The 26,388-nt window shown below is 30.7% G+C and overlaps 6 protein-coding genes across 9 annotated transcripts in view; 2 read left to right on the top strand and 4 right to left on the bottom strand.

Annotated features, from left to right (window-relative positions):
* Sema1a (semaphorin 1a) overlaps positions 1 to 391 on the bottom strand; it is a 389,847-nt gene extending 389,456 nt beyond the window's left edge. For both annotated transcript variants that reach the window (XM_068763984.1, XM_068763983.1), the window contains exon 1: positions 169 to 391. The gene's annotated coding sequence lies outside the window, so the exon portion shown is untranslated. The remainder of the gene's footprint in view (positions 1 to 168) is intronic.
* Positions 392 to 2,910: 2,519 nt separating this feature from the next.
* LOC137921310 (testis-specific serine/threonine-protein kinase 3-like) lies at positions 2,911 to 8,581 on the top strand. The gene is made up of 6 exons (XM_068763985.1): positions 2,911 to 3,087; positions 3,407 to 3,576; positions 5,569 to 5,718; positions 6,442 to 6,715; positions 8,209 to 8,385; positions 8,463 to 8,581. Exons 1-6 carry the CDS (start codon positions 2,911 to 2,913, stop codon positions 8,547 to 8,549), a joined length of 1,035 nt encoding a protein of 344 aa, XP_068620086.1. The 3' UTR covers positions 8,550 to 8,581.
* A 1,403-nt stretch (positions 8,582 to 9,984) lies between these two features.
* LOC137921753 (ribonuclease kappa-like) lies at positions 9,985 to 11,518 on the bottom strand. Its single transcript, XM_068764570.1, has 3 exons — positions 11,167 to 11,518; positions 10,732 to 10,848; positions 9,985 to 10,170 (listed from the first exon to the last, which is right to left on the bottom strand). Exons 1-3 carry the CDS (start codon positions 11,230 to 11,232, stop codon positions 10,015 to 10,017), a joined length of 339 nt encoding a protein of 112 aa, XP_068620671.1. The 5' UTR covers positions 11,233 to 11,518; the 3' UTR covers positions 9,985 to 10,014.
* Positions 11,519 to 12,264: 746 nt separating this feature from the next.
* Positions 12,265 to 13,921, bottom strand: LOC137921535 (ribonuclease kappa-like). The gene is made up of 3 exons (XM_068764328.1): positions 13,773 to 13,921; positions 13,577 to 13,702; positions 12,265 to 12,816 (listed from the first exon to the last, which is right to left on the bottom strand). Exons 1-3 carry the CDS (start codon positions 13,845 to 13,847, stop codon positions 12,715 to 12,717), a joined length of 303 nt encoding a protein of 100 aa, XP_068620429.1. The 5' UTR covers positions 13,848 to 13,921; the 3' UTR covers positions 12,265 to 12,714.
* A 454-nt stretch (positions 13,922 to 14,375) lies between these two features.
* rush (rush hour) lies at positions 14,376 to 22,349 on the top strand. Of its 3 annotated transcripts, none has more exons than XM_068764014.1 (9): positions 14,376 to 14,442; positions 14,632 to 14,696; positions 15,063 to 15,264; positions 16,722 to 16,847; positions 17,326 to 17,432; positions 17,579 to 17,747; positions 18,729 to 18,832; positions 20,070 to 20,145; positions 20,942 to 22,349. In XM_068764014.1, the coding sequence occupies exons 1-8, from the start codon at positions 14,427 to 14,429 to the stop codon at positions 20,127 to 20,129; spliced, it is 849 nt and encodes a 282-aa protein (XP_068620115.1). In that variant the 5' UTR covers positions 14,376 to 14,426; the 3' UTR covers positions 20,130 to 20,145; positions 20,942 to 22,349. The 3 variants fall into 3 exon arrangements, with proteins under 3 accessions (XP_068620115.1, XP_068620114.1, XP_068620113.1); XM_068764013.1 differs by lacking the exon at positions 20,070 to 20,145 and having other exon boundaries at positions 20,942 to 21,059; positions 21,503 to 22,344; XM_068764012.1 differs by lacking the exon at positions 20,070 to 20,145 and having other exon boundaries at positions 20,942 to 22,344.
* Positions 22,350 to 23,875: 1,526 nt separating this feature from the next.
* LOC137921401 (midasin) overlaps positions 23,876 to 26,388 on the bottom strand; it is a 40,230-nt gene continuing 37,717 nt past the window's right edge. Inside the window, exons 40-41 of the mRNA XM_068764149.1 lie at positions 25,596 to 25,949; positions 23,876 to 25,152 (exon numbers count right to left, since the gene is read on the bottom strand). Coding sequence (XP_068620250.1) covers positions 24,964 to 25,152; positions 25,596 to 25,949 — 543 coding nt within the window. The 3' untranslated portion in view covers positions 23,876 to 24,963. The remainder of the gene's footprint in view (positions 25,153 to 25,595; positions 25,950 to 26,388) is intronic.

Here is a 26,388-nt window from a genome sequence, read left to right on the forward strand (position 1 = left end):
AAATAGTTGTAATGATTAAGTTAAAGAAGCAAATTAAACATACAAAATATTTGCCACTAACATAATAAGAAAAAGCCTAAAATATTTAAATAAGAACATAAGCTGCTATATCTAACGTTTCTAAGAACACAAATACTTTCTATTACATGCACCTTACGAATTACGTACTTTTTGTGTATCTCCTGTTGCCTGGTAATAAAAACTTCTTAATATTCTTTAACACTTTCACTGTAGTTTGATTAATATATACCGAAGGAAATATAGTACTTTAATGTTCATGGAAAGTAACCGCCTTAAATATTTAACATCCCAACAGTTGTATATTTAGAATTTCAAAATGTAACAATGTCTCGTAAATAACTTTTAGGTCAATAAATTCGATAGTATTTTTGTTTTTGTTATGCCACCATATTGGCATTTCACAGTGACAGCTAGCATAATAAGAACAGACTAATAAGATTTTGCTGCTATATAAAATTTAGTGGCATTTGTCAACATTCATTTTTAAAAACAAATTTATCGTTAGTTTAATACTTAAAATAAATATATAAGATGAAGTACTAGTAATTTCTTAAACAAAAATATCTCACACTTTTTTAATATATTGGTGTAAAAATAACAAAGACGTTATTTACCAATAAGAAGCTCATATTTCAAAATCATTTTATTTGAAATATGTGATATAAAAATTTATAATTAGTAAATTACAGATAACCCAAGGAATTAAACAACAACCTTATACGAATGTTAAAAGTACATTTTAGTCTAAAAAAATATAAAAACACATCCAGGGCTTTGCAGCATATCTAAATAATGGCCTAAAAATAAAAACTTAAAAAACCGTGCATTGCCAAGAATATGCAGAGTTTGTAATACCTCCACAATTTGACAAATTACAAGGGAACAGGACGTATAGCTAAGTATCTTTAAGTTCTGCTATTTTCTATGAAGCCTGCATTCAATAATTATGTTACGTGATCGACTTTTAATATATCAACATTCTACGAGAGAGCAGATCTTAAAAGTCATAAAATATAACTTAACATTCATAATTTTTAAATCAATAAATTAGGAAAACCTTATTGAGACATATAAATGTATTATTGCATTATAAACATGACCAAATGAAACTATACTGTTATAATTGTCTTCGCATACAATATTATGTATGCGAATTTCTTATTAATATTGTGTAAAATTTTTTGAACAAAAATTGATTTTTTTATATTTTTGTTTAAAGTTACGTGGCTACAGTAACTGGTAACAATACTATTCATCAGTTAATGTCGAGATTCGTGGAACACAAACCGAATGAATCAAAATCACTATGAAGAACAAAATCAATGCACGCAATATTTTTTATCAATCAAGAGAGAAAGATTTCTGTAATTAATTGATTAATAATAGATTTTATTATTCATACTTTGGGTTTGCATCGGTTATTCTGAAACAGTTATATTTTTAGATTTTTTTCTCATTGCTAATATGTTATTAATCGAATAGAAATCCGATCAATGTTTCTTGAATTAGACAAGCACTTCCACAACAAACCTTTTACTTTTTAGAAAGATGAGAAATGTGGAGGGACGGCTTTTCTGATTAAATAATCAGTATCATGCTTAATAACGTACAGTAAGTACTTTCGAAACTAGGAGATGAAAAGAAACGTACATTAAATACAAAACACGAGAAATGAAAAATGTATGACTACTTATAAAGCAAACCTCCTTAAAATTAGTTAATTTATACGATACGATGTTTATTTAGATGTTATTCATTGGTGATACTGAAAGATTTTAGAAATATTCGGTTTTAAAAAGAGCTCCGTAGTAATTTTTTCATGTACTTTATATTACTCTGTAGTTTATTATAGTGAAGATACTTGGATCTATTGTTATGATCCTGCAAGCAAGAAACAATCTTCGGATTTTCTTATAGAAGATATAAGAAAAAAAAAAATTGCCTCCAAAACTCAGAGGGGAAGAGGCGTAGTGAAAAAAATGATAGCCTCGTTCTTTGATCGGAAAGGTGATTATGCAAGAACTGTCTTCGTGAACCGTAAACAGACAGCAACAGCATAGTAGCACCACTAGCGTTTATTTGTCTGTTGTATAAGAAAACATCGAAAGTTCGAAAACAACGTCTACGCAGCAGATTCTTCATGAGAATAACGCGCCAAACGAACAACCGAGTATTTGATTATAACAGGAGTCGAAATGTTTGGTTGTGCTCGATGTAGTCCAAGCCTTGCACTAATCGACTTTCATTTATTCCCAAAAGTTATGTTATAAATTGCTTTCGAAAAGACCATAAAATACACCTTTAAATAGGAGTACGCCCACTGCTACTCGCAACGGTTTTATAAAATACAATGATAAATAATCTATTTATCATGTCTTGGGGACAATTTGGTAAAACTATTAATAATCATTTAAAACGCTGTGAAGCATAGCAAATAACCATAATAGATCTAGAATTCAGATCTATATTACAATGATGACATACATACATACATGAATCGACTATTTAAAACGTCATCGTCATTTCAGCCGTCCTCTGGACATAGGCCAGATCATAGATTTCTAACTGGACCGATAGGAAGCGGCTTACATCCAGCAATATAAATAAAAAAAAGACCTACAATAAATACAGTTAAAAAATAAAATAATTGTTTACCAATTACACTTATTAATATACATGATACTGACTGTTTATTTTTCCGATGTAAAACACCATATAACTAGAAAAATATGTTAGTGTCAATAACGTAAAACACCTTTTAAGAAAAAAAATGTCAACATGAATCTTTTTTGGAACAAAATCATATGAAAATAAATATTATGTGGCAAAATTACATATAATGTGGCTGTAAGAACCATTTATTTAAACTTATAAAATAATTTCTGTGATATGCCAGGGCCCGATGTTAGAGCGGATAAAAATGTACTTGGCGAGATGTCTACAGAGCCCACGGCAACTGTACACAGTGGTGTTGAAGCCAAAGCTGATAGAAAGTTAACAGTTTTAGAAACTCATGGATATATTCTTGGCAGAACCATAGGTTCTGGTTCGTATGCTACAGTTAAGGTAACTGTAACTTTAATCAATTACGTGTCATTTGACTCTTATTATTTATACGATTGTGTTACTTAAAAACGAAATAATGAAATTTTGTCACTTTAAAAATAATCTTCGACCCCAGTGCGTGTTGTTATTTAATGATTACAAATTTGATTTCCATATTGTATGAATGTACATAATAATTTAAAGGAATTAAATATTTTTTAATAATTAATCTTAACTTAACTTGATGACATTATTTCGTACGTTAACTTAAATATGTACGTTGTGGCTATCATAACCTTTTCTAACCATTGCTTAAATAAATAAAATTGTTGCGGCGCAGGTAGCATCAAGCGATAGACACAACTGTCAAGTTGCAATAAAAATAATAAGCAAGTTTCAAGCTCCCGGCGATTATCTCAAAAAGTTCCTACCGAGGGAAATAGAAGTTGTTAAAGGCTTAAAACATGAAAATTTAATACGTTTCCTACAAGCAATCGAAACTACTCACAGGTTAAAAGCTTTTGCTAGCATAATAATTTCTTTTATAGTAATACGATTAATTGCGAAGAGCTCGACACATTTAAAAACTAGCCGACCTCCGTCCGCTTCACGTAGCTTGAAATATAGAGCGAAATATTAAATTTTCTTATTTAGCTGCCCAATTATTTTTCATGAATGAATTTCACGATACTTTTTTATGTTGGCGCCTCCGCTATTTTCTTTTGTGGGTGACATTTTATTAAATCTTTTCTCAGTAAGTTATAACCTAGCAAAAACAATTCGGTTCAATTTTGGTATAACCTAAAAGTGCTATGGTTTCAATATTTCATTCTTTTTTTTAATTAAACCCATCTCATACATCTTTATGGGTACAATTAGAAAGACATCGGTTTGGAAAAAGAATATTCCTACCAAATTTCAAATGTCTAAAGTTTATGCTTCAAGAGATATGTGATGTCATCTTATCACTTTTTAATTTAAAATTATTTATTTTACCCTGAAAAATATGTAAGTAAATATTCTTTTATATTATTTGTAATATCTTGTGACCCACACATACACAACAACTTTATCAAAGTAACTGTTCAGCAGATGTTAGTATTAGTAGAACACTTTTAGGGATTAATATCAATTTATATTTAAATTTAAAACACTTCAATCAGACTTATTTCAAAAAGTATAAAAAATTGTGAAAGGCTGTCTTCAATATTAATAAAATAAATCAATGAGATGTATTAACCTAATAATACAGGGCATAGAAAACATTTTGTGAAACCTCTGAATATTTCACTACTTAGGTTAATTCGAAATTTATCAAGAAAAAATTATAAAGCCAAAAAATACCTCGATTCGATCCTTTACGTAGGTAGTGTAATTTACCATTTTATATTTTTGGTAAAATAGTATAACGCTGTTGTGTATGATTTTCCGCCTCTGAATCAGCCAAGAGATGTCTAATCCATATTATACGGCTATTTTTTTTAAGAAAAAAAACTTGTTCTTACAAAACTACTTCCAAAAAACTTGTAAATATACTTGGTCTTGCCATGAGTATTTTTACAAAGAAAAACATTTTTTTTATTGTGCGTTACATTTAATACTATTACAGCATCTTAGTTTATTACGTTAGAATAAAACCAATAACTATATCTAAATCTTATTCGAAGTGCTCTCCATTGGCCGCAGTACAGTCTGTAAAACGTTGAGGCCAGTTATCAATAGCGGCCACTCTTTCTAAGGCAAAATTCTTATCTGCCATTCATATGAATTGTTTTACTGGACTCGATTTTTTATTATTTGATTTACTATGACATGAAATGTGCGTGTCTAACCAAGATTTGTAGAATCGTATTTTATGACCCGGCCCCTAGTCTTCCTAAAATAACCATTTTTGATCCTTAAACATGGTGTTGGGACATAAACATGCCTAACTACCATCTCAAGAAGGGTATCTTGATACAATTATGCCGATGTTTCAATACGTTTCTTACAAAAAATATGGCTTAAAACTCCTTCATATATATATATACCACTACCTATGTGACGTTTTGTCAGTCGTGCGAAAGAGATCACGCTCTATGAAGCCGAAATTAGCCGATTGTCTCCTTCCAAAGGTCGATGTACAATATTTATGGTATTGTAGTTACAAGCTTGGGAATACAACAAAATTCAAAACTTTTTTATTCAACTAGGCATTTACACACACTTTTGAATCGTTAATTACTTTAACTCGCCGGCTAGAAGCCGACTAGAAACTCAACAATTGCACTTTTTAACAGAAATTTTAAAAAAATTATGTATGTATTTTAATATTTATATATTACCATGACAATGAGTCAACAATCCAAGCTATACAATTTCGATCAATTAAAATATCCTTTTAATTTGAAATTAAGAAAAAGTAGGTACAAGATATTTTGCGGAAGTAATCACTAATAATTAATCCCCTAAGGGCGAGTTTTTGGTCACTGTCCGATCTTTAATATTTTTAAATATTTTAAGAGTGTATATTGTAATGGAGTATGCTGAAAACGGTAGTCTCCTGGATATCATAAGAAAGGATCAGCATATCGACGAGATGCGTGGCCGGCGGTGGTTCAGGCAGCTAGTGGAAGCAGTGGATTACTGTCATGATCGAGGTGTTGTACATCGGTGGGTATACTGTTTATGAAATTAAATATTTTTTTTTAATTGGAAAATAAACTAAATCATTGTTTATCTCTTAGCGTCATTGGCAAGCTCACTTTCGCTCCACGGGTCATAGAGAGGGCTATGCTCGGCATTTTTCTACAAGATCAAGGAAATCTTTAAATGAAAAAAAGTAACAGACATAGCGCAGCGCATTGGCAAGTTGAAGTGGCAGTGGGCAGACCACATAGCGTGCACAGCAGTGGGTCACTAGAACCTTAAGGTTGTAGAATGGAAATCGCGGACCGGCAAGCGCAGCGTACTTCTGCCCACAAAATGGAAAGACGATCTTTTCAAGGTCGTCGGAATATGCTGGACGCAGGCCACCGTTTGTGAATGTCCTGTGACTTAAATGATGCTGATGAATATTAACTTAAAAAAGATATCCTAGGGTTTTAATCCCGAATTATAAGCATTTCAGTCATAACTGTAAGAGATGGCCAGATTTGTATTTTAATATAAAACTATTTACACTGGCAATAGAGCAATTGGTATATTTCGAGTGTGTGAGAATGACGGTCTTTTTTAATACGTGAGAGCTTCAGAATTTGTTCATCACATTACATTTTTTTTTTTTGACAAATAATTTACAATATCGTATGTTTTGTTTAGAATCTTAATTTTGTAAGTCCTAACAATTTGTTTATTTCATGCAAAATATAAAAATCTTTTTTTTTAATTTGACAGTGATATAAAATGCGAAAATCTGCTAATGGATCACAGCTTGAATATAAAACTGTCAGACTTCGGATTCGCACGCGGTCATATGAAGCCGAAGAACGGTGTTTACGCTTTAAGCGAAACATTCTGCGGTAGTTACGCTTACGCCTCCCCGGAGATCCTCAAAGGAGTGCCCTACAGACCTCAAGACTCCGACATTTGGAGCATGGGTGTTGTTCTTTATGCTATTGTGTATGGACGTCTTCCTTTCGACGACACTAATTACGCACAACTTCTTAAGGTAAATTATTTTGAAATATACTTCTTTCAAATAGTCAGTCGCTGGGTGCGGACCGCACAAGACGGGTCATTTGGCCAATAAAACTAGTTGGAAGCGGCCCGCTTCCAGCGTCTTCCGATGACTATAGGAAGGTCGTCTAACAACATTGCGGTTGGACGTTGTACGCTTTTAATGTTTCTGTAATGATAACTGGTTTTCCGTGTAAAATGTCATCATTAAAAACGATTATGTTTAAATCTTTATATATACACGCGATCTTTCCTCGGGTCGAAACAATTTTTTTATGTCTATTATTTAATTTATCCTTCCTAATTTATTTAGTCCTAACCTTACTTGGATCTGTTGAAAAACATAAGACTATTGTTACTCAAAACCATTATCTAGAACTTCTTAGATTGACAGGCATTTATCTCTTTAACAATCGGACTTGAATGTTGGAGTCCTGTCCTTTAAGGCATTTTTTAATGGCAGATCCAGTAAAAATGTGTGTCTAAAGGGTTGTTATTTACACCCTTCACCTGTTACATAATTAATAATTATTTGAATTCCAAATGTAAATCGACGCCGTGTTTTATAAAACGGTTAAAACCTTAATTAAACTCTTTTTACAATTAAAATACATTGTATACCGATCGATATCTTAGTTTTTGACCTATTAATAAGCATTATAGAAGCACCTGTTTTTACCATTTTCTCCTAATAAATTTAATTTTTATGACACCTGTTAAAAATCACTATTCTTTATGGAAAAAAATTGTTAAGCTCGATTTTTAAAAGCTTATAACTATTGTTACATCGCTATACAAGAGTCTTAGGATTCGATGTTTGTTATATATACTACCGTTGTTAGAAATCTTCAGTAATTAAAAGAAGGAATCGTCATCGTAATCATTTCAGCTGCTGGACGTCCACTGCAGAACATGGGCTTCCCCATAGATTTCCATCAGGACCTTGAAAGCGGCTTGCAACCAGTGTCTTTAAGCTGCCTTAACCAGGTCGTCTGTCCTCCTAGTGGGTGGATGATTTGCGCTGCGCTTGCCGGTTCGTGGTCTCAACACCAAAACTCGAAACAAATTCATGTACAAATAGCTCAGATCCTTAAAAAGGGCTTAATCTCATTTAAATTCATTAATACATATATTTGTTTCCAGTTTATTTTAATTCGTGAAATTAGAAACAAATCTAATCTCTATTATTCATTGTGGGCTGATCAAATGCAGCAGTTTGTATTTAAGTATCATTGAAACGAAAATATGTTAATATATTGTAAACTATATTTTGCAACGATATGTTTGCACTGATTCACGATTCAATTGCTAACGTTAGTCACGTATCATTACAAACAAATATGAACGTAACAAAAATCGTAAAATTCGTTTTATATCTAAGAAGTCATGTTTAATACTCATTTTACAACTTTACTTTATCGTACTGTTACTTATGTAATCCTTTTCTGCAATAGGTAGCAATTTATTTCTTTGCAATTCCTACAGCAGGTACAAAATAAAGTATCTTTTCCACGGGAACCGAAGGTATCTGCAGATTGTCGCAAGCTCATCACCAAAATCCTATCGCCACTGAAAGTGCGCGTCAAAATACCTCAGATACTCGCCGATCCCTGGCTCAATCCTAACCAACCAGCCAAAGAAGAAGAAAACGAGACACCACAAGTAAATGCAAATAAATTATAAAACATTAAAAACTGTTGATATTTTCCCTCCATAAACTAATATAAATTAATTTTCAGGAAAATGCACATTCTAGCAAAGACGAGATAAAAAGTGTAAACATCGGCACTGTGACCTATGATAGACATTTGGAAGAAGTAAAATAATCGTTTCAATTAAGATGAAAATAGCAACAAAAATAAACGTAGACTAAAAATTAAAATTATAAATATGTTTCCAACAAAACACTTGTTTTATTTTATGGATGATTTACATAACATATCATCAACATAACATTTCATCTATCAAAACATATACAATAATCGCATCAGCCCAAGAACGTCCACTATTGGATATTGGCCTCATATATATAGAGGCATGTTGAGCGACTGAACTGTAATTTTTCTGACACAATTCATCAAGTTTCACATGCCACCGCCAACGCCCCTAATTATTTAAATATATTTACTATTAGATAATATTTCCTACAATTTTATATTTTTTATCGAAAATACCTGTAAAAATGTTTTCGCAGAATACGTGGAGATGGATTCATGGATTATTAGGGTCAGAATGAAATTATACTAAAGAACGAGTTACATCATACCTGAACTAATAAAATTTCACACGTGAATGTAACACCATACCTAAGGTAAATAAATAGCAAACTATTATTCCCGATTTTACTACCTTTGACGGAGTTGGTAAGGACAACAAAACGTCCTCACAAAGTATCTCGAGATGATTATAATCATTGTTTTTCGATGAAAATTAATCGGTTTTGTTAGAACTTTTACGTTTGCGAGGCTGTCCATAGATGATAGAACGTGTGGTACGTCACAATTCCTACCCCAATAAGGCAAAGCGTTGCCTTATTGGGGTAGGAATTGTGACGTATATCATCATAAATAATCCAATGAAGCTGCCACATTCACGACAGCACTCTTTGAACGAAGTTGACTTCCTTTTGAACAACCGACTTGATTGACATGCGTGATTCGCAATACCTTCAATAACGCCGCCGTAACGTACAACACACAATAAACGGTGTGCCATCCAATACGCCGCGCGAGTATGAGAACCTTAGAATTATTTCCGCGGGTTTAAACCCGTGTTTATATAACCAGCCATATATTTCGTTAATACAAGGATTCCGTATGGAACGGCCATGCGTTTTACTTTACAGCGGTATTGCATTTCAATTCGTATTGAGAGCGTTCCTACTCCTAACCCACACACCATCGTTCAACACACATTCCTGCAGTATTTCAAACGGCTCAGTCGAACAGTGTTTGGACTGCAATGTTGATTTACTACTAATAATGTAGAATTTTGTAAAACCAGAAGAAATTCAACTCATTCATTGTCTTATATTTCTTTTTATAAACACACCAAACACGAAATTACAAGAGTTAAATAATAAATTCACGATATTAACTTTTGTTTACTTTATTGCATAAATATATGACCTTAAACTAAACTCATTTTCATCAGTCTTTTTATTTTTTAGGAAAGACATTTTAATATTACATTTATATACTCATAGTTAAGCCAGAAATCTTATTTAAATAATATGGTTAACTTAAATAACTGCCTGACAAATGTACGCTAGCTTTATTGAAATATAGTTCGTTATACAACTTTTGACTTATCTTCACAATATAATTCGTCGTTTTCTAATTTCTGTGCTTCCTTAAGTGCTTTACGCTTCGCTTCGACGATGCAGAAGTAAGATACTCCTATTAAAACAGCGTAAATTGCAGCAGCTATCCAGCAATTAACGGCCACCTTTGTAAAAATAATAACATGTTTATTTTGGATAACATTTTTTTCAAAACGATGTTAATTGTTGTCGAGTTTGACAAACAGGTGATTTAATTATATTGGTGTTTAAGCAGATTGTCAATTCCCAGATTCTTTATATAAAATAATAGTAAACATGAATTATAAGACCGAAAGACAACGCAGAGGATTCTGCTGCTCATTCTCTGGAAAATTGTTAGTAAACATTGGCAATCCCATATAATTAAAGCACAGATCTGAATTATATAGATTGTTTCCTGGGAATCGAACTCGCTACCGACGAACGCAAGTCGCAGTTCTCTCCCGTTAGACTATCACTGCTCGTAAAGCCATTTAATAAACAGATATGAAATGAGTGGATTGACTTTGGATGCAACTGAAAAAGATGAACGTAACTATAATATTCGACGGCTGCGTAATATTTTAACGCTAAAGTATCCATAATTTACTTTATAAATAATACTTATATAAGTATTTAGCGATTGTTTAAATTTTTGCTCAATAAATCACTGTCCAAATATAGCAGTATGCACAAAGATGTCATACCAATTGATAATTTTCCTTTGTCTTTTTAATAAAATCATCATAGTCTTCATATTCTTCGGCTACAACGTCCTCAAAATATCCAACTGCTTCAATTTTAAAGTTTATTCCCATATATATCTGTAAATATATATTATAATATCTGTAAATATATATTGTAATTTAAATTAAGCAAACAGAAAACTCATTCTACTTCCTTTTATTAGCGTACAATATTTATTCGTTTGGTAATTTAATAGCAAATAAATTCTTCAAAGTTTCTTCAATCTCTTATAATTAATTTTCAGCTGAGTCTTAATTTAATTTCTATACCTACTCGCTATTTCAGTTTCTTACATAGTTTGTAATTGGTTTTAAAGCAGTTTGACAATGTTATTATTGTGATATAAAAATGGCGACGACGCCCTAAAAGAATTAATAATACTATCTTAATTTTACCAGTTGCACGAATCCCCATGTACTTAATATAATACAACATAATCCACAATTGTATAAATAGGCCATGGTAAATATATTAAGTAATTATTCAGTTAGGCACTATCTTCTCAAGATTTTGGCTTAGTCGTGTTATACTTATTTTCTGACATTTTACATTTGTCAGTGTATTATACAAAAAATATTGAACAACACAATTATATTTCAGTATTTTTTGACGTTACTCATGTCGTGACCTCGAAGAGAATCTCGGGACCTCATTGGTAATGTGTTGCCCACATATTAATTAGGCACTAATTACATCGACGTTTAGAATATCGTCAAATAAAAGTAATGTAATCCAGACAAAACAGGAAAATACATTTTGTGTTACTATTTGGTTAATTGAAATTACTTCATTTATTAAATAAACAGGAAGAAATATATATACCATTAAAATTGACAAATTGTAGTGTTTATACACAATGGAATTCTTCATGAAAGTGATTTTTATGGTAGACGTTTTTTGGTTTTTAAAAGATATAAATAGATTCTTAACTTCTACCTAGTACATTTCACAACCATAAATGTTTAAACATTGACTGAAACACTTGAATGTCTACAATTATTATATAAAATAATTAAAACCCATAAAGACCAAGACCAGGCTACAAGGATTGTTTTGATTTCAATATCAAGTTGTTTAGAGAATAAAGAAAATTTCATTGGTTCCATCATTCCCCAGCACAGCAGAAAGATAATTTAAACTTTAATTTTAAATTATAGAAACTGATTAAAGTGTATTCTTTTAATAGAACTTTTATAGCTTAAATATATTATGCAAGCCAATATTATTCCTTAATTTAACATATCACAATTTGTTGTACACATAATGTCGTGTTTTGATACTTTTAAATTGAGGATTTTTAATGTGTGTTAAATGGGAACAGTCATATTGTTTCTCTATTATTGTTTACCATTTGTTAGCCACAACAGAAGAAAAATTTGCCTAATGTATCAAAAGCAGTGAAGTATTAGGTAATAGAGGATAAGATAAAATAAAATTTTTGAATAAATATTAATACTTTACTCAAGAAAAACTATATATTCATTTTACAATGCTCCTACAACAATTAAAAATAATTATATGTACAATGCATAGCAATATTATTTGAATTTTTTAACATTTGCAATACTCAGCTTTACAGATTAAAGGTAATTTGAGAAGTAATTACTATTACACCTCTCAACTATATTTAATTCCCATGAACAAATTCTAAATTACATCATAGTATTTGATACTATTCCTATATGAAATGTATTTATTTTTTTATACATCCAGATATTTAAGACAATGCACATGGAATATGTAATGTACTTAATTCAGAATGGAAGGTTCTCTCATTTATTACAAGTAACAATACCATAGTCATTACTACAAGAAATGTGTAAGGTTTTAAGTTGCTTAAACATTAGGTTTACTGAAATTGATCCAAAAAATTCTACAAGAGTAATTGGAATGAAACTAATAAATAATAACAACTGCAGCTAGCACAGCATCATTGTTGAAAATTACATGCTAACTGAAGAGCGATTATTCATCCAGAATTGATGACCAGATATAACTAATGTTATGACATAAAGAAGTGCAGCAATCCAGCAGTTGTATGCATTCTGAAACAAAAAGAATTGTTGACATTAAATTATGTAAAAAAAAGGTTTTATATGAAAACAAAAACCTTACTAGCTAAATTACCTCATTAGCTACATTTTACACTGATAAGTATATATTCCACTTACATATTCCTAATTTAATGTATATAAATATATTTTTAATTCAGAGACATGGTTTATAAGAGCATGTTTAAGATATCCTTTCATTATGTGTAGTGTACACAAGTGTAAGAGAGCATAAATTTTTATAGCATTAAATATCTTAATTACATGCAAATATTAAGAATAATGTTTTAGTTGTGTAATTTAATAAATAATATTTATTCCAAATAAAACTTAATGATAAAGCATAAATTCATTGAAGCAAATATAAACTAACTTTTATTATTTCTTGTAAAATCATTTATAACTAAAAATAGTACATTTTAGGTGTCATTTTTTTAACACATTCTAGTCAAGGTAAACATGAATTATAAAAGGAAATCAATGCAAAAAGTACTTATTACTTTTTAACATTTTATTAACTTGTAAAAAATGTGTAAATGTGATTAATAACTTTGAATATATTTCTCATAAAATCTTCAGTTATAACTAAAATGATTACCATTTTTTTATTTACATAATGAATGATTCACACAATGTTCAGTTCATAATAGTTATTAAGTACACTTTCATGAAAGGCGTTTTAAATGGCAATTGTTGAAGTAAAATGAAACCTTGAAATCTTTTTCAATATTAAACAAGTTGTTTTACCACTCACCTGATTATATCCTACTTCGACTTTGTGTATAAACTGTTCGATAGTGTGATGGCCCCCTTCTTCTTCCAAAGGCAAGTCTTCTAAAAGAGCTACAGCTTCAATATAGTAGAAGACGCCCATCAAAGTCTGCAGTTAAAGGTTTATAATATTACATCCAAAATTATAGATGAAATTAAATATTAATAATACGACTTACCAATTGGATAATTCCCCAAACACTCAAAATCAATCCACATAAGGATAGCTTTGGGCCACAGAATTTACAGGCCATTTTATTCGTTTATCTAATAAATTTACGAATAAAAATGATAAAATATCGACCACTGTCTGTCAGCAGGTGTCAAAAATCACACTAAAATGAATTCTCACATGATTTAATCTTTGTCTATGGTATATATTTTGTACATCGAAAGCAGTTCTCGTTTTTTATCTATTAGTCATTGTATTATTGGTTTATATAGAAAATTGAAATACTTAATCAATTTGTTAAGTTTCTTACGTTTTGCTGTGTTTTTATTATAGGCTACTGTAGCACACAATTTAAATACTATATAATGTACGTGAAATGAAACGGTAAAACTTTATGGTACCTTTCTTGCCACAATATTTAGTAAAAGTTTTAGGTCAATATTTTAAACTATTAAAGATCATTTAGATGGTTTATTTTTATTTCGATAATATTATGTTAATTTAAAAAGGAGAAAGCTGCTAAATTAGTATTAATTCACATTATATTAGGTTGTTATACAGACAAATTTTTGATTTTTCAAGTTATACATGGCAATAATTTAGTGAATGACACATTTTTCTTTATTGTATCGTGTCTACGAATTGATAATAAATTTCTATAATGGTGGATCGTTTAGGTATGCTATTTACTAAATTATTTAACTAAGTGATGCAGCAACTCCAACATATTACGGATTTCTACTACACAATTTATTATATTTGAACAAAAAAATGTTTTTATATTGTTTGTTCACTCGGTCACTTTCATTTGACGTCAAAGTTTTAAACTCTATTGCAATTGAGAGCTATTAACTTTTTTCTTACAGTAAATAGTGAAGCAAATGCAAGACGAATTGCTATGGTGGAGAACTGCTTTGGCAGTTCGGGACAAGTAAGTCAATGATTTAGTTAAAATTTATTTAATGAGAAAGTTTAATACAAAGTTTTTATCAGGCGACAAACACAAGAAGATAAGTCATATATACCTAAAGTCAATGAGATTCTCGTACAATTTGCTATCTCATGTTTATCGGTATTGTGTGGGCAGAGGTTTTTTATTTTAATTAGTGCACTTTGCACAGATTTGTTTAAAACTTTATTTAATTTTTTTTTACTCAAAATTAAGCTAAAGGAATCTAAAATTATGTCGGTGTACATCAATTATTGTAAATATCACAAGTCTTATGTTCTGTTTTCTGTAACTGGTAATTGTCTTTAAAACAATTGTTTATAATATTAATTTAATATGGTGTTTTAGCCTTTAGCAGAACAAGGCAGAGTGCTTGTAGGAGAAGGTGTTCTGACAAAAATGTGCCGCAAGAAACCCAAAGCTCGTCAATTTTTCCTGTTCAATGACATCTTGGTATATGGCAACATAGTCATAAATAAAAAGAAGTATAACAAACAACATGTTATTCCACTTGAAGAAGTAAAGCTGGAGTCTCTAAAAGATGAAGGACGTAAGTTTTCATAATATTAATATTTTTAATATACAATCCAATATGATGAGATTTTTGTGAATTTCAAAAAACTGTACTTTTCCATTTGTTTATTTTAAAATATTATTCCATTTAATTAAGTATATAATGTTGCTAAAAATACTAGAAACTATTGTGTGGTTAGAGATCTTGTTTTTTTAACTTTAACGATAAAATAAACTAAAGATATTACAAATAGTGTTTACATTATTGAAAGATTACAGTAACGAGAATATCACTCATTTAGGTACATGTTTATAAAAATATTTTTATTGTAAGAAATTGTGACAAATTTAAAAAATGTAGTAATTTAAAATATATAGTACAGCATTTCTGGTCTGACTATAAAAAATATATTAACATAAGAAACTGTTTTCAGTGTATACTTACACATTATCAAGCATTTTTATCTCACTTTCCATTTTGTACCCTAGATTATTTTGTAAATACAAATGCTAGTAATTATCAGGTGAATTATTTAATTGCAGATATTATTTTTTTGTCAATAAATATTTACATGTGCATACTTACAACTTCAGCTGTTGTTATCAATGTTATGCTATGAATCATTTTGCTATGTGTCATTAATATATGGTATCATTATCATTGCAGCCACAGGACATAGGCCTCTCCTTTACTATGTATAACACATAAATTATATTTTGGGGGCACTGTACATATTTTATATAAAAATTTAAGTTCTGTTATTTTACATTAGCAAGAAAAGTAAATTTATAGAGGATAAATTTAGTTTATACATTTTTTAACAAGAAAATGCAACATTGATTATGTATTTTTTGTCAAAATTATGACCTACAAATCGAAATATTTTTATTTGAAATATCCACTTTCGGATACAATTTTAACATTTTGTCTGATTATTTTGTTCATTTTCTTTCAGTATTTAATCATAAAATTTTTGCATTAAATCTAAATTATTATACATTAAATCTAAGCAATTGTAAAAAGAATATTAGCTTAATACATAAATATTAGTTATTGGTTTCTATCAGTTGAACCCATTTTGTGAAGTATATAACATCCACTATTTGCAAACAGCATTAAGAACATCGCAACAACATCATCATATCCTAGTATCAAAATTTAAAAGATATATGATTTCTTTTATTTGGCTGTCTGATACTTCTAGTCTTCTACTACCTCTATGGATTAAGGCCTAATGCATTTTATTTCAGAGGATATATGAGTATCAGCAGTGGAAATATAAAATGCATATAACCTCTGTAACTAAATCCTTAGTCACAACTCTAGATACTTATGTTATTATATTTGTTTTGACAAGTTAATTATCTCATGCTTTAATTTAGTGCTCTTAAAGAACTAAAATCCCTTCAACAAAGATAGTTTGTCCAGACATAATATGACTTTAGACACAATTTTATATTCATGTTTATATAAATATGTTATATTATATATAGAATATCGCAATGGCTGGTTGATCCGCACTGCCTCCAAATCATTTGCTGTGTATGCGGCAACTGCAACGGAGAAAGAAGAATGGATGGCTCATATAGAGAAATGCATAGAAGATTTACTAAGAAAGAGTATGTATAGACTATTTCAGAAAGTATTAGGGGGAGCGGAAAGTAATGTCACTTTAATAAGTTAAATTCACACAACAACATTTTTAACAAGTTTTTAATTTCTAAATAAAACTATGTTCACCTTTGTTATGAACAACTTTTTGCCATCTAGTACACAAATTTTCAATGCCAGAGCAGTAAAAATCATAAAAAAATTTCAGTAAAATATTTCCGGTCCCTCTTATAATTATGTAAGTGATAAATGTCCACCCGTTTGCAGTGATAAATATAAGAGTTTACTTTTTGTTAGCTCAGTATTCTTCATTCTTTGGTACTCTACAAACCATAAGCATAAGACATCTACCCACAAGGTGGACCATGTTAAGATCAATTTGATGATAATGTCCGGCAGTGGACATCCTTCAGCTGAAATGATGATGACAATAATAACATTAAAAGAATGTCGATACTCCTTAATTTAACTTTATTGTCATTGCAGGTGGTAAACAACCGCCATCTGAACATGCTGCCGTGTGGGTGCCTGACAATGAAGCCGCAATATGTATGCACTGTAAGAAGACTCAATTCACTGTTCTAAATAGAAGAGTGAGTATTGTTGTTTTTATCAAAGATTAGTTAATTAGATTAATATAACATGTTTTTGTGAGTCAAAAGTAATTTCCAAAAAATAACATTGTAAATAACTTTAGATTAAATAGTTAAATAAAATGATTGTAAAAATAAATTCACAGCACCATTGCCGTAAATGCGGCTCTGTAGTATGTGGGCCGTGTTCATCGAAGCGCTTCGTTCTACGTGGGCAGAGCGAGAAACCGCTACGCGTATGTCTACAGTGCTACGACGAACTCAACAGGGAAAGAGCGCGTGTGACCACACCACAGGCACCCAGCACCGCACCCAGTCAGTATTATATCTATTTATTTATTCATATTAATATCTATATAGGATCATTTGAAGAGACCACGTGTGTATGTCATGAGAAGAATACCAGAAGAGCCCAAAGTGATAGAAACTATAATTGTTATAAATGCAACCTAATCTGAGAAATGTCCACAACAAACTCAGATGGGTGTTTTACGGTCTCTTTAAGATAGGCCCAATTAAGTAGTAGAAAAATTCATTTATTATTAAATGAGGGACGTCATTTGCCTTCAAAAGAGTTAAAAATTTCGTGAAGCTATGAATATATATTTATGTTTGTATATATAATAGATATGTGTGTATGTTTATATATATACTGGCAAATTTAACTTTTTTTTTTTAAAACGGCCATACAGTCACAATTGATTCGTTATTATATCATTTATCATCATAATTATTACTGTATAATATTAGAAGGAAAATAAATAATAGCGTCATGCAGTCGTAAGTTTATATAATACATATAGACTATTTTATATAAGACTAATTCAGAAGCCACGCCACATATTTCATGTCTCTTACAATTTCTTTATACGCATTGAAATCTTACCAAGATTAAACTTACTTTTTGGACAGAAAAAAAAACTATTACCTTGCAATGTGCAATATTAATGTATAAATGTCATCATTATTTCGGGCATGGGATGCTTTTTTTGCTATCTAGCAATAATATCAGCTATATCCATAGCCCTTCCATAGGTTTCCAATAATCTTTAATTAATGAGCAATATAGAGTCGAACATAATATAATTTGTAATTTTTTTTTTAATCTTGCTTAGTTGTGAATTAAAACTGTTTAAGTGTCTCTAAATTATTAGCTAATTTAAGTTCCAAAATCGAAAATATCTATAAAAATTGTCCTTTGAGTTAAAAAAAAGTGTGTCCCTTGATCCATTTATTATAGCATTCTATTAGGAACATTAATTTTTTTGTACAAAAATGTTTACTGTCCATTAACAGTAAAATTAGCGGCGGACCCGTCGGGCTCTGGAGGGGATTCTTCCCCTGACGACGACAGCGACGACGAGGACGAACGCGCAGCTGCCGAAGAAAAACACGACGAGGTAAATTTTTTTAATCCAAAACAATTATTCCAAGAACTCAATTATTGAGAGGCTAAGGCGTGCCTACATTGTTCCGTGAATCATATCCAGGTGAAACGACGGTCAGCACAGCTCAAAAGCAATGAAGTTTATACCAATTAAACAAATATTCTAAATGCGCTCAAATGCCAGGTAACAATAAGTTGGGAATATTCTGTTTTCATCATCATAATTTCCACTGCAGGATATCTGCTGCTGATAGGGCCACAGATTTCCAAAAGTACAACAAAGTAGGTTGAAAGTGGTTTGCATCCAGAGCTTCTGGTGACAACCTTCACAAGTTCTACCTTGATAGTGGATGTCCTACAATGAGTTTGCCGGTCCATAGTCGCCAGCTCAGACCATTAAGACCTCAGCGTCAATCTCGTCTGCGCACTATGTGGCCTGCCCACTGCCACTTTTACTTGCCAATTTGCTGGGCTATATCAATATCAGGATCTCGTATTTCATAGACAAATCCCGAGCATAGCCCTCTTCATGGCCTGTTGAGTGGAAGTAAGTTTCTCAATGAGGCTAAGAGTGAGAGATCATGTTTATTTGCCAGCAATTAGTTAATCACAGTTTCTTTTATTATGCAATGAAAAATATCAAATTTCATAAACATTATACCATCTGATGGAGAACATCTCAATTATGGCAGTAATATACAGCTTTCACAAGCTGCCTTAATCACTGCCTCCTTCCACATCTCGCTGAATTGCTGAACTTTTCTCATGATATCCAGGAAACTACCCTTTTCAGTGTTGTATGGTTGATACTTTAATACCTTATATTGTTAAATTTCATTTAAAAAATTCAACTTGAGTTTCTGGCACACTCTTCTCAGCAGATCAGCATTCCAAACTGTTGGTAGCCTACTACATATAATGTTAAAATAATCGATTTTAACATACACAGTAGAGTAAGTTTTGTTAGTTGCTTTCATTTATCTACTGAACCTAATGAATATTCTCCAGTTTCCTTTATTGGTGATGAAGGTTTTAAACAAATTTGTTATTTCAATGTTTTGAAAATAATTGCTACAATTGTGATATGGTTGCTGCGAGTCACACAGGCTAATTGAAACCGTAAAAATTGTGGAGCTCACAGCATTATGATATAAACAAACTATTTACAATAACAAACATTGGCAACAATCAAAACATCTGTCATAAATATTTTTTGGCAGGGAGAACAATTGATAATTATTTATTTCTAGGGTTTTACAAGTTATAATGGTGTCAAAAATGGATTTGGAAATAAAGTCACGACTGTTTAGTTCAAATTGCAATTGTGTAAGTGTAGTATGATATCTGTCACTTTTGACAAAGCTTACCGTGTTACAAATTTTGTTGTTTGAGTTATTTTTTGTTTGTCTTCCCATTCCATTTTTAAACTAGTGTCAACCATAGCATACATACATTTGGAAATAGATAAGAAGTAGATGAGAAAAGTAAAAACGTGTTCTTGTAGAACATAAATGTAACAAAAATTAAGTAGAAATGACATAGATATCAAAAACATTGTCAAACGTAATTAATGTTAGAGAAAGATTGCTGATAATGTAAATATTAGATAATATTGACAGTCAAGTATTGTTTATGTACTTCACTTGTCTGTTAAAGAACACATTAAAAGTTTTGTCTTAGTAAAAGCTCACTCTTTTTGAGTAGACAGTTTTATAATCTTTTTTTTTATCTTTATATTGGCAATTTAAACTTATAAAATGCATTATTATACAAGTAACTAACTACTTAACTCAAAAAAATTTGTAGTCTTGTGTCTTGTAATAATTTTTATATTTTGTGGATGATCATTTGCTTTTCATCAAATATAAATTATTCATTACACTAGGACGCATTTTAGTTTTGTAATTGCTACTAACCATAATATAATAACTTATTGTTATATTTGATTAGTGGTGTTATCGTGATTTTATTTTGTTTTGCATGTTTGCTGAAAGTTTTTTTGCTTTTTTATTTATGCCATAATATTTATACAGGGTTAAATTTAGTTTCATGATTAAATTTAACAATTTGTTTATTTTTACCTTTCGTTGTCAATTTTTTAAATTGATATAAATAATTTCAGCCAAAATTTTACGGCGATGGCGATAAGACTGAAGAGACCAACAATCATTCGTCCAAGGAAACCAAGTGAGCAATAGCGAGACCACATTTACAAAGATATCCGATTTTGCATCCATAAGGTTCATAAATATATTAATTATATTATTGTATTCGTTATTGTAAGCCAGTTTATATTACATCTTGATAAATTATTGACGTTCAGTGAATTTGTTAAAGCATCGATAAAACGGCCTAAATGTTATTGTATAAGAGTTGAAAACTTACTTAAATTTTTCAAGATGTAATGAAATGGGTCCAACAAAATAATCTAACGGTCTCGAAGAACAATTCACCAATATGGCCTTTTACAAAATATATAAGAATTAGAGTATGCTAGGTGATAATTTTTTCGGTGATAAATAAATGTAATATAAACACGTTTTCATGATGATGTCAGATGTGTTATTTTCACGCAGACAGCTTTAAAAACGCTCAAACATGGGAAGGAGCAAGTAATATATAGTTTATAACAATAAAATTATCTATAGTAATTTAAGTTCATATTTATTTACATCCATTTCAGGATCCTATGATGATGCTGATAAGTTTAACCACGGGTTAGTGTAAGGCGTTTTATGTCGCAGCATATTAATTATTTTTACGAGTTTGCATATTTTATGAAAAACTTTACAATTATATACATTGCTTATTGAATTGTCAAATAGTATGGTTTCCTTTATAGACAAATACATTTACTTATATGTATCCTAATCATCACAAATCATCTTTAAAAAAATGTTAAATTCATTATGTTGATCATTAAAAAAATCAAAGACGTCACTAATAAATCGCGATGAATTATTTACGTACCATATGTTTCCTTGTGAAATTGTACATAAATTTTTGTTAACAATTTGGCCTGTAATCATTCTAATTTGTTTTTACCCCGCGTTTACCCATAGATTGCCTACAAAAAAGTTTTGCGTTCAATATAAGCTCCCATGGAACAACAATTTATTTTTATCACATCACTAACTCCAAAACAAAATTAAATGTGATTTTTTAGAAACGTGGACGTAAAAGTTGTACAACTGTCAAAACTTAATTTTACGTACAGTAAAATAGTTTTAGTTTTTGCATTGTAAAAGAATTCTGTATATGTATGTATATTAGAAATTTAGTATCTAAGAGGTGCATTGAAATTTTATAATTTGTTTCTATATTGAAACAATTTATTAGTGTTACAAGCGTATAGCTTGTTTAAAAAGTGTGCAGAAGATTTGATGAATAAATGTGTGAAATGAATTTATTTATAATCATTATAAATAACCTAGGTGTAAATGTTAACATGTGTAAGACCTGTTTCTGTTAATTTTCAAAAATTGCTAAGCGAAATATTACGACATTGTTTCATTTTCGTTTGACAAATAAACAACAATATTTTCACAGTTATCATTTTATTTAAAAATCGCCTTATCAGTTTTATTTATGGCTTAAGTTTCGTTTAATTATGTATATCAGATGTTTACAATTTAGATAGAATCGGTGTACACCCGACATTTATATCATATTCACAACACGACCAAAAATGAGAAGATTATACTTAACTGAGGAAATTCTCGTTGCAAGAAAAATGGGATCGCAAGGACATCTCACAAGTCGTATTTAGGGGCAGCAGTTTACAACTTTTGACAAATATACATTTGTCAAAAGTTCTAAACTGCTGCACTGCATAGAATATGCTATTACCGTTATTATATAAGTGTATATTTTTAAAAATATGTTTTATCAATATTTTTTAGTAATTTATGGTAATGTTTTAAAGTGTGGCGTGCATATCGATTTTCAATACTCGTCAATAGTTTTTACCTTTTTCTTTTAGTTTATGAACAAATTCAGCTAGCAACAAAGATTAGCGTAAATAACAAATTTTCACTGCAAGCAATGTAACAGTTATCAGTATGAGTACTTGTCTGAGTTATCTTTTACTGTCGATATATGTTATTATTCAATTTATAAACTAAAATAATAGCAAAACGCAGCCGCGTATATTAACGTTCTGGTAATAGCGATGCATATGATGCAAATGGAATAGAGATACTACTTATTTCGTTACATTTTACTGCAACTAATAAATTGGTGTAACTAAAAAAACAAACATACCTGTATATTGAACTATTATTTTGGTTTTCAGCTAAAATAAAAACTGAGTCATAAAGTCACTCCTGTCTCTTAATACATGAAAAATGAAAAATCTTTTACTACAGAGTCAGTGGCGTACCTAGACCTTTTGCCGCCCGGGGCGATCTCCAGTTTGCCGCCCTTTCTATTTTATGTCAATCAAATAGTGGTTTTTGATTTTAAAAAATATTGATATATCACTTCAAAGTAATCATATAAACTTTTTAAAAAAAATGATATTTATAAACTGACATCAAAAAATTTTAGTTAGGAAAAATTGCCGAACAAAGTCGTAGATCCTTTTAGGAATTCAACGAATTTTAATGAATACAATAAAATAAAATAATTATCTTGTTCTTGAATTAGAATCCAAAATTTACACTAAAATGCATTTATATACACCGAGGAATAATATTCGAAATCATAAATTTAATCATAATTTATATAAATCAAATATTAAACTTATAATAATCATTTATTATTCAAGTAAGAAAATAAATTTGAAATGAAAAAGTTGTTTTTTACAACTATAAGTAAATATAAAAAATGCCGCCCCTAGGTAAGTGCCGCCCGGTGCGGACCGCACCTACCGCCCCCCCCTAGGTACGCCACTGTACAGAGTTATTATTAAAAAACAGCACTACCTATAAAATAGCACATATTTTGCACCATCATGCATATTTTTGTTTTAAATAAAAAGTGGTTTATAATATTTCATTTAAATTTAATTATATTGACGAATGTATTTTGACATTTCATACAACGTAGTATATACATTAGGATGATATACACCGGTTTACTATAACTCCATAAACACTTTACAGCTTTAGTTTTAATAAATGCGGACACTAGTAATGTTTCATAGTTTTTAAGTTATCATGGTCATACATTATAAAAACAACCATTTATTGCAAAATCAATGAGTGTTTAGTGATAATTATTATAATACATAACTAGGTAAAGCGTAGATGATTCACACAAACAGATCGATAGTTTTGTTTATCACTCTGTTTATTATTACTATTAAACATTTATCTAACTAAGCCTTTAAGACCTTTGCAGACGGAATTGTATAACATTTTTTGGCAACTAGTTTGTACACATTAAATAAATGCTATTAGACATATAGTCGCATTAGACAAAAAAATGTTAAAATAACTATCTGAAGAAAAAAAAAACAAAAATAAGATGTTAAGTACAATTTTTCAATACACTGTCTTGTAGGTGATCGTTTTACTGCATAAAACTGTTCTAAAAATAAATTTAATTATGATTTAACATTTTGATAAACATGGAAGCCTTTAAAATAACTAATTAACTTTAAAAGAGTCTGCCCACTGCAACATTAATTCTAGTGGGCACAGTTTAGTTACCATGATCTAATAGGAACATATTTGACACAAGCATATGTTGTTTTACTAGGGCTACTAAGGAATGTAAGCAGGCCATATGCAATGCCAAACTAATATGAATCCCGGCTTTATTTATGTCTTTAGGCTCTTGCTCATGTTTTTTGTTTACAATATACCTCTTTTTCTTATACGTTCCTATCACAGCCAGCGCCGGCTTGACTTTTTTGGGCCTCTTAAGGCCCGAGCCAAAGAAATTGTAACAATGAAAAACTGTATAAAAAATTATTTATTTCAAAGATAAAACGACATATTTTAAATTACACAGGAACGAGTACTTTAAAAAGTATATTATTCTATATCTTGCATCCATGTGACATATGTACAAGATTTTTTGTAATGTAATTTGTAAAACAATAATTACTTTTGTATTGGTGCCCCTTAAAATTTATTTTATGTACGCTCATAGTATGGTGCGTTACAGTCAGCAGACTCCTTAACAACTAAACAAATTTTATCTCGATACGTTAGCGGCCAGTTCGAACCACTGCCTCAACGCGTCTCCCAAAACATTAGGCAAAGCCGACATATCCCGTAGAATCAAGTAGAACGGAAACGGAAATGCGTCCAAGTATGATGTGAAGCCTGTTAGGGTGTTTGACACGGGGTCAATCACTGGTCTCCTGATGTCCATTATTGAATCCTGAAAAAGAAACACGCTCGTCAATAAGTTAAATTGTAATATTTATAAAATTTGATGTCTTTATTTATTATTTTATTAGAACATTATTACACCCAACTCTTTTTTTACACGATACGCTTTTTAGAAAAGCGTGCATAAAATGGTGAGTTGTTAAACAATTTTAAAGAATGGTCTACACATATAACACATAAGCAATTAATTTTTATTACAAAATCAGTGTGCAGGTAACCAATTGGACCAGAAACGCTTAACACACACACAAACATATTATATATATATATATGAACTTCATATTCCCTCAATTACTTTTGGTGGTTGTCAAAAAAGAAAAAAAGTTTTGTAGGATGCGTGTGAGAACAAAAAAATCGTGTAATGTGTATTTATTGTTATTAGTGTATTTTCATATTGGATAAGTGAAACAGAACATTGACAAATAAACTTACTTTGTTGTCCGGATTATCAATGATAACATATACACAAAATATTCCCTGTTGTCTTGCTCTCCGTACTGCTTGTATGACGCGTGTTTCGCCTTCAGAAAATATCCCCCTGCCGTCGCTCACAATGACCAACAACTTGGCGTTCACAGCGTCGCTCCTTATGCTTTGCTCATCAAAAAGAACCGTACAAAAATCTAGTAGTTGAGCTATTTTCGTCTTCGTTTGGTCGAAACGAAGTTGATCCAGTATTTTTGCACCTGAATGTTCTGAGAACTGCTCAGTGAATGGATGGAGTAGGTTTGGTTTTTCACCAAAGCTCAACACGGCGAGGTCGCCCGATTCTAGTAGATTTAGTGCCTGAAAAAAATTTATTTCTTCAAATAGAAGTGAAATAACTACCATAATTAAAAAAAAAATTACAAAAATGTATATTTTTTTGACCTTATACTACTGCCTAAGCGGCATTTGTACATTCCCCAATTAGAGGGAGCAAAATGCAGAGGCGGCATAGCCTAAAATATCTATTGGGGTAGGGTTCCCCAGTGAGCTTCGGCTGCTACATACCACAGTTATACCGGATTAGAAGGCCACCGAGTTTTAGGATCACTTAGGCGATCACACCATGGAGTCACAGGGCTCATAGGCACCCACCCTCGAAGATATCTAGGTTTAGGTTGTCATTCATCAAAAATAAATAACGGGTGTTCCGACACAAGGAATGCCAAAAAGGCCAAAACTCGACTTGCTCGGTTGTTATTACCTAGCTAACATTACTGCTACGTCGGAAAGAAGTATC

Source organism: Battus philenor, unplaced genomic scaffold (assembly GCF_028537555.1).
Source record: "Battus philenor isolate CCGP_79_NKW_IND1 unplaced genomic scaffold, ilBatPhil1.0.hap1 SCAF_19, whole genome shotgun sequence".
Classification (NCBI taxonomy): domain Eukaryota; kingdom Metazoa; phylum Arthropoda; class Insecta; order Lepidoptera; family Papilionidae; genus Battus; species Battus philenor.